Genomic DNA, 14480 nt, shown 5'->3' on the forward strand with positions numbered 1-14480 from the left:
GATAAAGGACAGAAATGGTCTGGACCTAAAAGAAGCAAAAGATATTAAGAAGAGGTGGCAAGAATACACAGAAGAAGCAAAAGATATTAAGAAGAGGTGGCAAGAATACACAGAAGAACTGGACAAAAAAGATCTTCACGACCCAGATAACCATGATGGTGTGCTCACTAACCCTAACTGCACAGGTAGGGAGTGACAGAGCAGGAACATGAACTCAGAAAGCATGGCCCTGGCATCTGCCTTCTTACTCAGGACACCAGGGAACAAGACAGGTGCAGGTGATCCAGAAACACAGAGACTGCATTATAGGACTGTGAGCCAGCTGGCATTCCTGGAGTTCAAAAAGGCCCCAGTAACTTCACTGCCTTTCCAAAACAAGATCAGAAAATCACACACAGGCACACAGAAACAGAATATTAACAAAAATTAAAAACAGGCAAAAAACAAGACTCCCAGACAATGGGATGCCATAGACCTGCTGCCTTGTGATTTCAGCAAAGCCTCTGAGAGTTCTCACAGTAACTAGGTAAACCAGATGCAGAGACGGCAAGGGCTGGAAGCAGAGCTGGGAGAGTCAGCAACTGCTCCCCAATGAGTGTCTGCAACGCCTTTGACTCACAGCATCCTAGAAGGAACTTCTGATTGTCTCTTGAGGGCCTTTATATTTTTAAACAGTGATTTTATATGAAGAGATTCTGATCAACACTATGAGTGACAAGAAGCCAAGAGTGAGGGCCGAGGTGAACAATGACAGATGGGAAGGCCAAGCAGCGTGAGGCACACAAAAGGCCAGATCTGATGGCAGATCCTCCCAGGGATGATAGTGACGGACACACACACAGAGCCGTTTGCCAGACACTGTGACAGACAGCTCTCTAAGCTTTCCATATATACTGTCTCAGTCCCCACAAACCCTCTGAGACGGCACCACTATCTGCAGCTTACGGACAGGGAAGCTGAGGGTCAGACAGGTTAAGTATTTATAACTTGCTCCAGAAAAACCTGTTCTGAACCCACGGAGTCTGGCTCCAGAGCCCCACCGATATGCCACAGTGTAGGTCTCAGGAGTCAAGTGTATGAGTACAAAATGGGGAGACTTACTCCACAGCAAGACTGAGACAAAGACCAGACAATTTCTGCTGACCACCCACTTAATGGTGGTCCAAGATTATCTTCAGATATCTGAAAGGGCACTGCATGGAAGAGAAGGGCCACTTATTACTGTGTCTTCCAGGCAAGAGAAGCTGGTGGGGTGGGGTTCAAAGCGGTGTGGATTTCAGTTCATTATGAAGAGGGATTTTTTGTTTTTTTAATCAGAGCTGAATAACCCATGGATAGACCCTGGAAGTGTTTTAGCCAAGGTGGGGAGCCATCTGCCTGGGACAGCCTAGGTGAACCCACAAGGCTCTCCAGAATTAGCAGGAACCCTGATTTTGCTCTTTGGGGTGAGAGTGTAGACTGATCTCCTCAAACATACGATCCATTCTGATTCTATAATCTAACTTCTGGCACAGATTCATCTGGCATTCTGAACTATATACTGAAGACAGGCCTGGAAGGAAGTGGCACATAGATCCCTTAAATATTAATTTATATTTGATTTTTGAATGTGTTTCCAGATGAACATTTCATCATGAAGATATCTAGATGCAGACAGAAGTTAGAGAATTCATGCTACACAGCACTCCCTGCACAGTGACTTCAGTTACACAATCAGCGATCTGTTCCTGTGAAACACACATGTCAGGCTGAACACAGCATGCTGCCATCGCTCTTCTAATTAAGCCCTTCTTAGCTTTTTTTTTTGCATCAGGTTTTGCTGTAACACAAGCAGAGGTAATTTCTCCTACTTTGTATTCCATTGTGAACCTGGCCTTTAAACACTGCTCTTCTGAGGATCAGCACGTGTCCTAGGTGGGTGAGATCACAGCTAACACAGGAGTTCTGGGGCAGGTGAGGCAAGGGAAGTGCCTTGCAGCTTGCTGTAACAGATCCAAGGCAGGAATGGAAGGAGCTGTCTGATCACTGCTTAACTCGGAAAGGCCAGCAAGTGGGAAGGAGGAGGGCTGAGTTTCTCATCCCTAGAGCTGTCCGTCAGGAGCTGTGTGCAGATTCATGGGTCACCAAGTGGGCTGGACTGGGCAACATTTCAGTAAGGCCTTTTCCAGCTCTGAAGTTCGCGTTCTGGCAGAGCATAGAGTGACGCACGCCTGTCTGGAAGTCAAGCCACTTACCCGGCCTCGCTCGGTGAGAGTCGTCAACATGACGATAAGTGATAACTTCTGGTCCCAGACCACTTGCCAGAACTGTGCACAGGTATGTGGCAGGGGTCCCTGAGCGGCAATGTACTTGTTCACAAGGTGAGCAGCAGGAATTTCCATCTGGCAGGAGATGGTTCAGGCATTAGAATCTGTTACTGCCACAAGGGGGACAGGGAACTACAGCTCACACACTTCTAGCTGCTGACCATCAGCACACCAGAAGAACAGTTCTACCAAGTTTGGTCAATAAGAATAATCAAAGGAAAAGCTACTTTAGAAAATGCTTCAAAGGTGTTTGACAATAATGTTAGCTACTCAGGGTAAAACTGTGAAATTCAATAGGTGATAACCAGAAGTGGACCTACAAGATGAAAGAGTTTAAATGACCTTCTCTGCTGTATCCTAAATATAATCAATATTGGGAATCTGCATTTTCAGCAACCCATGCCAATCCTTATGCCCACAACTGTTCATATGCAGGGTTTTCTATCAAAATATTTTCTTTAAAGCATAAACCACACAGGCTTATGCCACCAACTACTGTTACACTTTGCTTTCTGCATGGCTGCCAATGTCTGCGCCACTCAGCTGATCAATTTTTCTCCCCAGCTTCACTGAGGTATAAATGACAAATAAAAAAGGTATATATTTAAGGTATACAACATGATGGTTTGATATACATATACACTGTGAAATGATTATCAGATTCAAGTTCCTGAACACATCACCCCCTCACAATAGTTACTGTCCGAACTGATAAATGTTAAAATGTTAAAATAAGTGCCACTGTCATCCCTCTCCTACCCTGCTCTGCTTTTACTTCTAAACTAAGTCTTCTCTGTTTTTAATTATTTATTTGGCCGTGTCCGGTCTCAGCTGTGGCGTGCAGGATCTAGAGTGTGCGAGCTTATTGGTTGGCATGTGGGATCCTGCTTTCCCCAACAGGGGTTGAACCTACATCCCCTGTATTGGAAGCCAGACTCTCAACCACTAAACCGCCACAAAGTCCCTAAACTAAGTGTTTTCTGTAAAAGAACACTCAGAACTGGCTGAGCTTTGGAACAGCACAGTGATTCACTCATTCTTAGGTGGGGATAGTAGATGGAGGTGCCTCATTCATGGCTTGGTTGGTGCTTGGTTAATGGCTTTTTCAGCCCTGGTCTTAGCCACTCCCCACCCCTGAGTGCATGGTCTTACCGCCCCCATCATTTCAGTGCTCTAATCACAGGACACCAGAAATGCTGAAAGTGAGGGTCAATGAATCTCACAGATGCTTCGGAATGAGTAGAATCACTGATCAGACCCATTCTTGCTGGTAGTTACTGACATCATGCTATAACCTGAGAACTTGAGAAGTCCTCTGTTTATTTAGGTCAGATAAACAGTGAGCTGAGGGCCAAATTTAAATGCTGCACTGAGAGCTAACAGTATTTTTTTAAATATTTTTGCATGGTTGCATTTGAAATGGTATATATAAGTACCTAATTAATATCCTCAATTTTGTCTTTTGGCTTGCAGAGACCAAAATATTTTCAGTCTAGCCCTCTACAGAAATAGTGTGCTGAGCCCTGGTTTAGATGAAGAGGCTGAGGTTCAGAGAGGCTAAGTTGCTCAAGATGCATTTTCACAGTGAAATGAATACTTTCCCCACGACAAGTTGAAATTTTGGACCTTTTGTTTTTCGGCTGTGGTGGTTTTATTTTTAGGCAGGATGTATAGTAATCAGACTGGGGGGAAAATACAGAAAGTTACAAATGTACCAATGGTCAAACAAAACACCTACAGGTCAGCAGTTGAGGACAGAAGGCTGAATTTTGGTCTCCTGTTAGCTTTACGACTTTTCAGATGATTTAATCTCTGAACCTTAGTGTCATCCTCTGTATAATGAGACTATCCTGCCTTTCCTCAACGGCTGCTGTGGTGCTGAGACAAGACAGTGAATAGGAAAGCAGTTCACCGACTGCAAAGCACCACGCATGTCACTGTCATGCTTGTTACAACGATTAATGTGCCTTTTCTCATGATCCGGAATTCTAACTTACGTTCACATAACTCGCATTAATGTAATCTTCGTTCCCCTGCAACAATACCCGGGTGGTGTCATCTGTGGAGGAGAAAGAAATTTACTGATTATTCGGAGTGTTATTTTTACCACCCCAAGTAAACAAGGGTTCAGTTCCCAGCCCATCTGCAGCCCTCGCCTCATTAGCATAAACACTATTCCCCAACTGTTCCGAGTTTGAAATGGCTGCAATAAAGACGGTGGTGTTTACAGACACACTGAGAGTCGTTCCAGAATACCAGACAATCTGTTTTAAAAAGGGAAACATTATCTCAGTGTGTGTGGGGGGAGGAGGCATTCATGCCAGATACTCACAAGGCAGTACATCTTTATATCGGTTTTTGTCTAGATTTTGAGGCAGCTTTGCAAACGTGATGGCCAAACCAGGCTTCTTTCTATAGAGTTGCTATATGACAAACAGAAAGTGAAAAAAAAAAAAGGAAAAAACAGCTATGAAGAGTGTGAAAACATACTCTAACAGTAAAGTTTACCATTCACAGCAGCCAAATCTTAACATTTAATAGTGGTTTTATATATTAAGAGAAAAATCTTCCCAGGAAGAAATTCTGTAATCCCATGAGAAACTGACTAAATTCTTCAATATATATGGATTTTTTTTTAACATGAGACTCTTGGGGGAAAAAAGTCATAGGAAGGAGTGTGAGTCACAGATAATGGATCACAGTAAGTAAAACTTCATCTTCATGACAATTATTTGACAAGAACTAAAAGCAAGTAGAGGAAAAAAATAGAGTTCTGACTAAAAATTAAATAGAAATCATTTACATTAGTCTAAAAACATTTACCTCCAATTTAATGGAGTGAACCACGTTCTTTGCCAAGAACAAGAGGATTTTCATTCATCATTTCAGAAGTATACCTCCACAGTAAAAACATTTATTTCAATACATAGTAAACTTCAATTAAATATTCCTTTAAGGAGGTATTTCCCTATGCATGCAATCACTAGCAAAAATTCAGTTAAAACCCTCACTGCATATCTAGAAGCACATATTAGACACGTTTGTACTGTACCTGATGTCATGTTAATAACAGCTCTAGGAAAGGTATTGAATAGTATTCTTATTTTGCAAGCAAGAGACACAGATGAAAAGCTTGGCTCAAGATTACAAACGAGAGGCTGAACTCTGATCTGACTCTAATGCTTGAGCTTTTCTCTTTGAAAAAGAAAGAAAGATAGCACTAAGTTGTGTCTGACTCTTGTAACCCTACAGACCTGCAGGCTCCTCTGTCCATGGAATTTTCCAGGAAAGAATACTGGAGTGGGTTGCCATTTCCTTCTCCAGGGGATCTTCCTGATCCAGGGATGGAACCCGAGTCTCGTCTCCTGAATTAGCAGATGGGCTTTTTACTAGCTGGGCCACCAGGGAAGCCCCAAGACACATCTATTCCTTCCCAAAGTTTCTTCCTGCCCTTTTGAGTTCTCTTTTCTACACATCTGTATCTGTCACTTTGAACTAGAGTGTGAAACAATATTCACCAGTGGTTTTAGTTAACTTTGTGGGAATTCTAAAAGTTTTCTTTTTTTTTTCAGTGTTGGAAGTGACTTTTTGGAGAAAACTTGAAAAATTCAGACTAATATAAACCAAAAAAACAATCAGTAACTTCACAACCCTAAGATATCTCTTTCCATCTATTTTATCTGTTTTTCATGCACACATGTATACCAATGTATGTAATTATATGTGTGACTACACATAATACACAGATACATTACTTTTTTAAAAACAAAAAATGAGACAACGTATATTAGCACTTCCTATATTATGTTCTATGGAACCCAAGTATTCTAGAAAAAACTATACTAGGTGGTGCTTAGAGTAAGTTTCAAGGTCAAGGAAATTTAGGTAATACTGTAAGTCATCTTATATTCTATGAATCTCTAACTTGGCAAGTCCTGCAGTGCATAAGCTTGTTTAATTCTGATTAGAGCATTTCTCAAGCTAACCTGGCCATGGAGGATCTCATGTCTCACAAGAAGTGTTCTGGGACCTATCACCATATTTTTGAAGGCTGTTTCTCCTAGTTATTATATAATGCCTAGTTTCCTGTGTCATTTAAACACTTGAAATATTCTCTATATACATGATTTCAGCTAGCTCAACAATCTGTAAGTTTTCAAAGTTTAACTTTTATTCCACTTCTTGATTGAACTGTTTTCAATTGTTTACTATTAAATATTCCCAGGAACAGAATTACTGAATTAAAGCATATTTTTGAGGAGATATGTATGTATATAGTGCAGTTGTCCTATAGGGGAATATGAGAATGGTTAGTTTGCCAAATTGCAGCCAGCATCATCAATTAAAATGTGCTTGCAATGTGAATAGAGAGGCAGAACAATGTCTTTCCCTGTATATTTTTGCATATTTTGTATTTTTTATTTTATAAACCAGCTTTTGTTGGTCTGTTTCTTTTTTTTCTCTGATTAGTTCTTTTACTAAACAAACAAACTGCACAGGAGACAATTAGCAGAGAGATTTTTGGTAATGATAATTATGTCTCATACATTTACCAAATGTTCAGAATTTCCAGTATTTCCCTAAGCTCAAGTATTAATCATCTTTACAATTTCAGCTCCTAACAATCAAGTAGCCACTGAGCAACTTCTTAGATGTCTATGAGCTTTAATGGACTCTCCAGGCTCCTTCTAGAAATACATTTGTGATTTATTAGAAGTTTTGGTTTGATTCCGGGAGAAGGAGAATATCTAAGTCAGTCAATTCCCCTAAATGTCATTTTAGTTCTAACTTCATAGAAGTGAAATCTAATTGAGTGAATATAATCAGTAATGCTAACCTGGAGGCAGGAAGTTTTTCTTTTCCAAATAACAAAAATGTAAATGTAATCAACTTGAGATGGTTTAGTGGAAAAGCATAGATCTAGCAAAGGGCTTTAACTGCAACAAGTTTATGAAGTATCTCAGCAGTAAATAAGTGCTGATAAGATTATAGAGTATTAAAGCAAAATAAAAAATAAAGTACTATAGAACTATCTGTAAAACTTTAAATGTGCACACCCTGGACTTTATTTGACAGAAGTGCATAAAGATACATATCAAAGAAATTTATCTGCATCAAAATATTTTCTTATTAGTAGAAAACTGGAAACAGCCTGAATATTTCCTAATAGGGAGAAGTGTCGACTTAAATTATGATACCGTCATACCACAAATTATGTGCAAGTAATAGAATAAGATGGACTAAAAGTACAGATGCAAAAGGATATCCCCTCATCTAGTTAAGTAAAAAATAAAAGTGGCAGAATAACAGTGATGATCCCACTTCTATACATAGCAGCGTATGTACAATGTGTGTACAATGTATGTGCACTTACATACATGTGTGTATAAAGTTTATTTGCATGAACAATAGAACAAGTATGCAAGGATACACATCAAATTATTATTTGTAAGTTATAACAGAAGTTAAAGGAGATTTCTGAATTACTTGAATTATTACAATGTGAATTTTTAAAAATTCAAATGAAAGAAGAAAAAGAGCTACAACAAAAGAAATTTATATATAAAACTAAAAAATTTTTACACAGAATTGGGTAAGTAAAGGTAAGTTTTTGTTTTTTGTGTTTTTTTGGCCTTTAGAAGGATTGACAACACACTCATTTTTATGTCTGCCTTGCCAAGGCTAATACTGAATGCTCTTCCCACTGGATTGCTTCAGTCCTGTTCACACACTTAGTTTCTGAAGGAGTTAGCAGTTGCTTTTCAAGTTCTTTTAATTTACTGACTCTTCTCCAGACTTTGTAAATTGTGTGGCACACTGCCCAGAGGAAGAGTGGTCCAGAGTGGACAGTGATGTGTTAGAAACACAGGTATGTCTTTCTGCAAGAATCAGGGATGGAAGAAAATGAGCTGAAGACCATTAGGCAGAACTTGAGACACGGCTCTTTCAAGAACTACTCGTTGGAAAGACAGTTTGTTTTGTTCATTCTTGGGCTAAAGGTATGTGAAGCAGGCAAGAACTGCCAGTCGTTAAGATCCCTTTAATTCTGCCCTAGAATGAGAGCAATCAGGAGGCTGAGGAAGGTCATAGGCAGGGAGGGTTGTAAGACCACTTAGTTTTATTAAAATCTTAATTTTTAATGTCCTCAAGTGCTTTGTTCTCATCATTATCAGAGTGTAATTCTATGTGTTAGTTGCTCAGTCATATCTGACTCTGCAATCCCATGGACTGTAGCCCTCCAGGCTCCTCTGTCCATGGAATTCTCCAGGCAAGAGTACTGTGGTGGGTTGCCATTCCCTTCTCCAGGGCTCTTCCTGACCCAGGGATCAAACCTGAGGATCCTGCATTGCAGGCAGATTCTTTACCATCTGAGCCACCAGGGTCTAGTTCTGAGTAGTTGTGAAACTAAGGGTGAATTATAAGATCAGCTGAGAGGGTTTGCTATGGGACAGCTGTATTTAAAGTACAGCTTTAAACACAGTATCACTGGCTCTGAACTTCAGAGACAGAAAACTGAACACTGGGAACTGGAGGAGATCAGCATGGTTTGCATGGGCTGGATAAGGTATCAGTTTTCCAGTTTAAACACGTCTGCTTTGAAAAGATCATCTCAGAGCAGAGAGAGGACATCAGGAGACAACGCTGATCTCGGATTTCTGGTCCAACCAAAGATATAAACCCTGCTCACACCCCTCAGATAAAGGCCTTGGACACCCACTTGGCTCCAACCAGCATGTGCTGGCAAGGCTGAGCACAGTGGAAGCAAGCACCCCATCAACTGTACTACCAGACTGAGAGGGAATTCCCATTAGAATTCCTGAAGGCTTGCCTGGAGAATCCCAGGGATGGGGGAGCCTGGTGGGCTGCCGTCTATGGGGTTGCACAGAGTCGGACACGACTGAAGCGACTTAGCAGCAGCAGCAACAATCCAAGGAGGAGGAAGAAAAAAAGGAAAGACAAAAAAATGAAGGGAGTTGAAGGGACAATAGGCAAGGAGAGCAAACGGTAGAAAGAGACTGCCTTTCATGCCCTTGGCAATGACCCACAGTCCAATGCAGGGCAAAGACTTTCAAGACAGTCATACACTGTACTTTCTGTACCAAGCACTAAACTGTGGTCTCCACGAAAGCAGGTAACTTTGTTTGTTCCATTAAAGCCCTAGGCCAGCGTGCTCAATAAAAATGTGTAGTGTGGCAGAATGATGGGATCTGCTGCTCTGAACAAAAGAGCAGGATGAGAGGTGGCTTAGAGGCAGGTAACTAGGCTAAGAGTAGTCCCTTTTCATGAAGGCCTTGAGAGGTTATTCTCTACTTTGCAGACATAAGAACAATTCCCTGCTCATCAACAGCTCACCCACATTAGGGACTTTCATCTTTCTTGTACCTGACCCAGTCAGAGGGCCAGGACACTGCCTTGGGGGGACTCAAGAATCTCTCCCTACCTTCCTGTAAAGGCTTGCCGAAATGAACTGACACTGTTGCTGGCAATCTGGGGACTTTTGAGAGTGCTACTTCAGATCCCAGTCCTAGATGCAGGTCCCAGGGCTGGCAGACTCAAGTATTCTTACAAGACTCTTATTCTTTCACAGGGAAATCCTTGGCAATGAGTTGGGGTGGCAACTCCTTTAAATGGGTCCCTGGCACATGAAAGGTAAAGGCTTCTCGTGTTCATTCCAAAGCCCACAGTCTGCTCCTTGTATTCCATGGATGTTATACTTGATAACGTTTGCCATTCTTAAAACAAAAATCTGGAAAGTCAAAAAAAAAGCTTTTTGGTGTGAGCTTCGATCTTGAAGGCGCACCTACATGTGTTAAGCCTTCAGCTGTTTTTGTCCTTCCAAGTCAAGTTTACAATGATCATAGCAGCCAGTAAGTAGTAAGTCACCTGCTTTGACAGTAATGGATGTTTCTTCTAATGGGTGATGTAGAAGCAGGTTCAGGAAAAACAGTGGTCAGAAGAGATAAAAAGATGGCATCTGGTTTTGGTAAAGAGGGAAGATGCTGAGGTGGGAGGGGCAGGGGTCTCCAAGTCTGGCATGACCTTTGATGGAGCTCTGTAGACACTCCTCCAACTCATCAGTCCTGGGAGGCGAGAGGACAGATGTTTCTCATTTTCTATTAACTGCATTCCACAAATCTCCAGAGAGGTTGCAAGGCCACTGGGTGAGGATGGGCACGAGGGGCCTTCGTGTGCTGGGAAGTTGGTTCTCAAAGGACAGTTCGCATCATCACTTAGCTCTTACCCAGGGTTGACTATACTGAATGCATTCCCTCTCCCTTGCCGACACAGAAAGCTCAACTCGGGAAAAAGCATGGAATGAGCCACAGGTTACTCAGGAAGGAATGACTCTGGGGCTGAGTCCAAGAGTTCCTTAGAGGAGAGCGTCCTGGAGGTGGTAATGGTAATGGATTTGGGCCTTGTGAACCCCAAGTCTGGGCTCCTTTACGTGAGAGACAGAGGAACGGTGTACCTCGGCTGCACACGGTATTGAGGCGATTTGGGGCTGGTGATCAATGCTGGCAAATGGGTCACAAGAAATGGCTCACACCGTGTGGCTCCTGAAGACAAGAGCTCCCATTGGAGGCTGGGTGGAGAACTGGGTCACACCTGGTGAGTTCTGACAATGGGCTTTCAACACAGATGCTAATCCCAGCTCTATCTCTGACCAGCAGGGTGGCACTGGGGGAGTCCTGCAGCCACTGAGCCTTGTTCTCGTCACTTACAAAAGGAGTGATCCCAATAATTCTGCCCCTATCTGTCTCACAGAACTGCTGAGAGAGTCAACTGGGACAACATATGTGAGACGCACTTGGTGCATTCTAAAATGCTATAGAAACACTAATTATTAAGTGCGATTTTACTACAGCCGGAACCAAATGCTTTCTGGAACACATTTGTAATTGTTTACTGAAAGCCACAGGAGGGACAGGGGAATTCCATTAATGAAAAATGCTTCAAAGCAAGCTGTTCTGAAAACCAGCCTGTTATCATTGCAAAAGGGATTCCACCCACAGCCGAGATCCCCCAGGGCAGGTCCTTTGTGCCGGGGAGAGGGTGGTATGGGCACCTGCTAGGAACCAGGCCCTGCCTCTTGCTCTTAGACACAGCCTCCAACAGTCAAGCTGCCACCTGCCAAAGGCACTGGAAGAGGAGCAGGTGGGGAAACAGAATAGCCAAGACCCTGGAGTCAGACACGCTGGGTTCCACTTCTTGTATGGACGGGGCGGGTTCTTTAGACTTTATTTATAAATTGTAATAGTTACTTTTTATTGCACTCTGACCATGTGGCAGACAACACATTTATCTCCTCTTAACCCTTACAACTAGCCCATGACAATTTCCCGTGAACACTGAAGGGACTCAGGCATACATATACATGTTTCCATTCTCCCCCAAACTCCCCTCCCATCCAAGCTGCCACATAACATTGAGCAGAGTTCCATGTGCTATTCAGTAGGTCCTTGTTGGTTATCCGTTTTAGACATGGCAGTGTGTACCTGTCCATTCCAAATGGCTGAGTCCCTTCACTGCTCACCTGAAACTATCACAACATTGTTAATCAGCTATTCCTCAAAAAAAAACCAACTAGCCGTGAAATACCCAATTTACAGATGGGGAAGTAGAGGCCACAGAGGTTAAGGGACGTGTGTGAGGTCACATAGGAAGCAAGTGGTAGAGTCAGGATTTAGTCTTCTCACTCCACGTGGCTAGACGGCATTTCAGATCTTTCTTAGCTCTGATGTTATGTTATTCTAACAATTCTCATGCAGAAACAGCAGTTATGTAAGGGGGTTTCCAGGTGGCTCAGTAGCACCATGAATCTGCCTGCCCATGCAGGAACACTGGTTTGATCCCTGGGTCAGGAAGATTCTCTGGAAGAGGAAATGGCAACCCACTCTAGCATTCCTGCCTGGGATATCCCATGGACAGAGGAGCCTGGCAGGTTACAGTCCATGGGGTTGCAGAGTCAGACATGACTGCGCAATTGAGCACACGCGCATATAACTACATGAAGGTTCTACAGTTGTTAAGAGGACAAGTTCTGTGAGTTTAGCCTGCCTGGGTTCCAATCAGGCTGTGCCATTTATTGTAAGAGAACCTCTCCAAGACTCTGATCCTTCATTTATACAAATTTGTATACAATTTATACAAAGTGATAATGACAGCACCTACAGGGGGGCTACTGGGAGAGGATGTCCATAAGCCCTTGGCACACGGTAAAGGCACATTCGAGGCACCTTTTGCCTCCCTCTGGTCTTCCGCTCCTTCAGCAGCTGTGTAAGACATCTTCCCCCACCTAGAGCAGTGGTTGTTGAATTGAGTTTCACAGTCTAGGATTCCTTCGTGGGCAATGTGGAGAGACGGAAAGTCAGGGCTCCATGGATCCCTCTAGCTCCATCGAAGAGCAGCTCTGCTATTATTTGTTCCGCATTTTGGAGTGTGTGGAAAAAGAGGCTTTTCCTACTTAATTTCTAGGAAATGTTTTGATTAAATGAATGAAATGTGTACATACAAGAATTTAACCCGAAAAATTCTATGTCCTCCATTTCTTATTGCTTCTGTAGTCCAAGTATAGGCTCTAAAGGCAGGACTTAGGTGGGACAGTGGTTCTGGTGTGATCTTTACTCTCTCATTCTGAGGATCAGCTTGTGCAAGAAAGCCTCCTGGTGACCTTATTAAGAACCAGTACCCAGGTGCCCTCCCAGTGCGGCTGATTTGAGTAGCTGTGGGCTGAGGCTGTTCAACAATCTCCTCAGGTGATACCTGGTGGCTCAGATGGTAAAGCGTCTGCCTATAATGTGGGAGACCTGGGATCGATCCCTGGGTTGGGAAGATCTCCTGGAGAAGGAAATGGCAACCCACTCCAGTACTCTTGCCTGGGAAATCCCATGGACGGAGGAGCCTGGTGGGTTACAGTCCATGGGGTCGCAGAGAGTCGGACACGACTGAGCGACTTCACTTCACTTCACAGGTGATACCCACACAGGTGGTCAGGGTGTCACCCTGTGAGAAATACTGCTCAAAACCACAGGGGGACAGCTGGGTACTTCTTGCTAAAGCATTTTTTATCTTCTTAACAAATTTCAGTGAACATTATTGCTCAAGGAAAACAAACCTCTTAGAGGAGTCTCATGGAAAACGTGAAAGGGGAGGGGATTTTCTGGAGCACTGTTGAAGACCAGGCGCCATCTTTTTCCTCACAGAGAGCCCACAGCGCCTCCTTGTGGACAGTCTGATCAAAGAGACCTGGTTCAGCCTGGGTGAAGAGCTTCTGTCACCTGGAGACATCTCCCAGGACTCTTGAGTGCCGGTCACCCCAGGGAGGATTGTTTGCCTACCTGCGCCTATGAGCTTAGTCTGCGACCATCCTGGGATACCCTCCCCTCCACACTTAATCCCATCCACCCTCTATTAATACTACATCTTATTCTAGAGGAAACCTCTCACCTCCAGTTCCTACAGAACATACATTCTGTGGAATGAAACCTTGGTCTTCAGCTGCTTCTGGGACTCATGATACATTCCCACCAATATACCAAAATTAAGACTGTAAGATTCTTGGGGCCAGAAATCCCCCTTCTTCCCCGACTGTGTTCCTGATCCAGCATTTGGCACATGATAAATACCTAATACACACTCGCTGGATGAAGGAACGGACGACTCCAAAGTACAATTCCCCCTTGACATTTCCTTCCAATTCCCTGCCAACAGAATAAAACTGATATGTTCTGGCTTTTAAGTACTCCTTGTTTTAAGTGTTTTAATACATGTTTAAAGTTGAGTCGCTTTGCTGTGCACATGAAACTATTACAACTGTTAAATGGCTAAACTTCAATATAAAATAAAAAGTTAAAAAAACAAATCAGACACTTCACCCCCCTGCCCAAAAACCTGAGTTGTAGTGTTTAAAATGTATGTCTCAATTTTGAGGTTTTTGCAATGCAAAGAGTCTACAATTTTTTTTCTTTTAAAAGTCTTAAGCCTACCTAGCCTCCTGCAGGCCACTGGAAAAAAGGTTTTATCTTTGTATTAATAGATATTTAGTATATGTTCATCAATTCTATCTAAGTAATCTTACTATTCTTACCCTTTTATCCTGATTTCAACTTATTTTTTGTCTATATTATCTGTCAAGGCTGTTAAGTTCAAAATTCCCTATTGATTTTTTGGGTG

At 42.7% G+C, this 14480-nt stretch overlaps 1 protein-coding gene across 2 annotated transcripts in view; it reads right to left on the bottom strand.

Moving 5' to 3' along the window:
• Window positions 1–14480, bottom strand: part of PTPN3 (protein tyrosine phosphatase non-receptor type 3) — a 117515-nt gene that overhangs the window by 12301 nt on the left and 90734 nt on the right. For both annotated transcript variants that reach the window (XM_068973679.1, XM_068973678.1), the window contains exons 20-22: window positions 4639–4729; window positions 4304–4365; window positions 2235–2381 (exon numbers count right to left, since the gene is read on the bottom strand). In XM_068973679.1, coding sequence (XP_068829780.1) covers window positions 2235–2381; window positions 4304–4365; window positions 4639–4729 — 300 coding nt within the window. The remainder of the gene's footprint in view (window positions 1–2234; window positions 2382–4303; window positions 4366–4638; window positions 4730–14480) is intronic.

Source organism: Capricornis sumatraensis, chromosome 6 (genome assembly GCF_032405125.1).
Source record: "Capricornis sumatraensis isolate serow.1 chromosome 6, serow.2, whole genome shotgun sequence".
NCBI classification, from domain to species: Eukaryota; Metazoa; Chordata; class Mammalia; order Artiodactyla; family Bovidae; genus Capricornis; species Capricornis sumatraensis.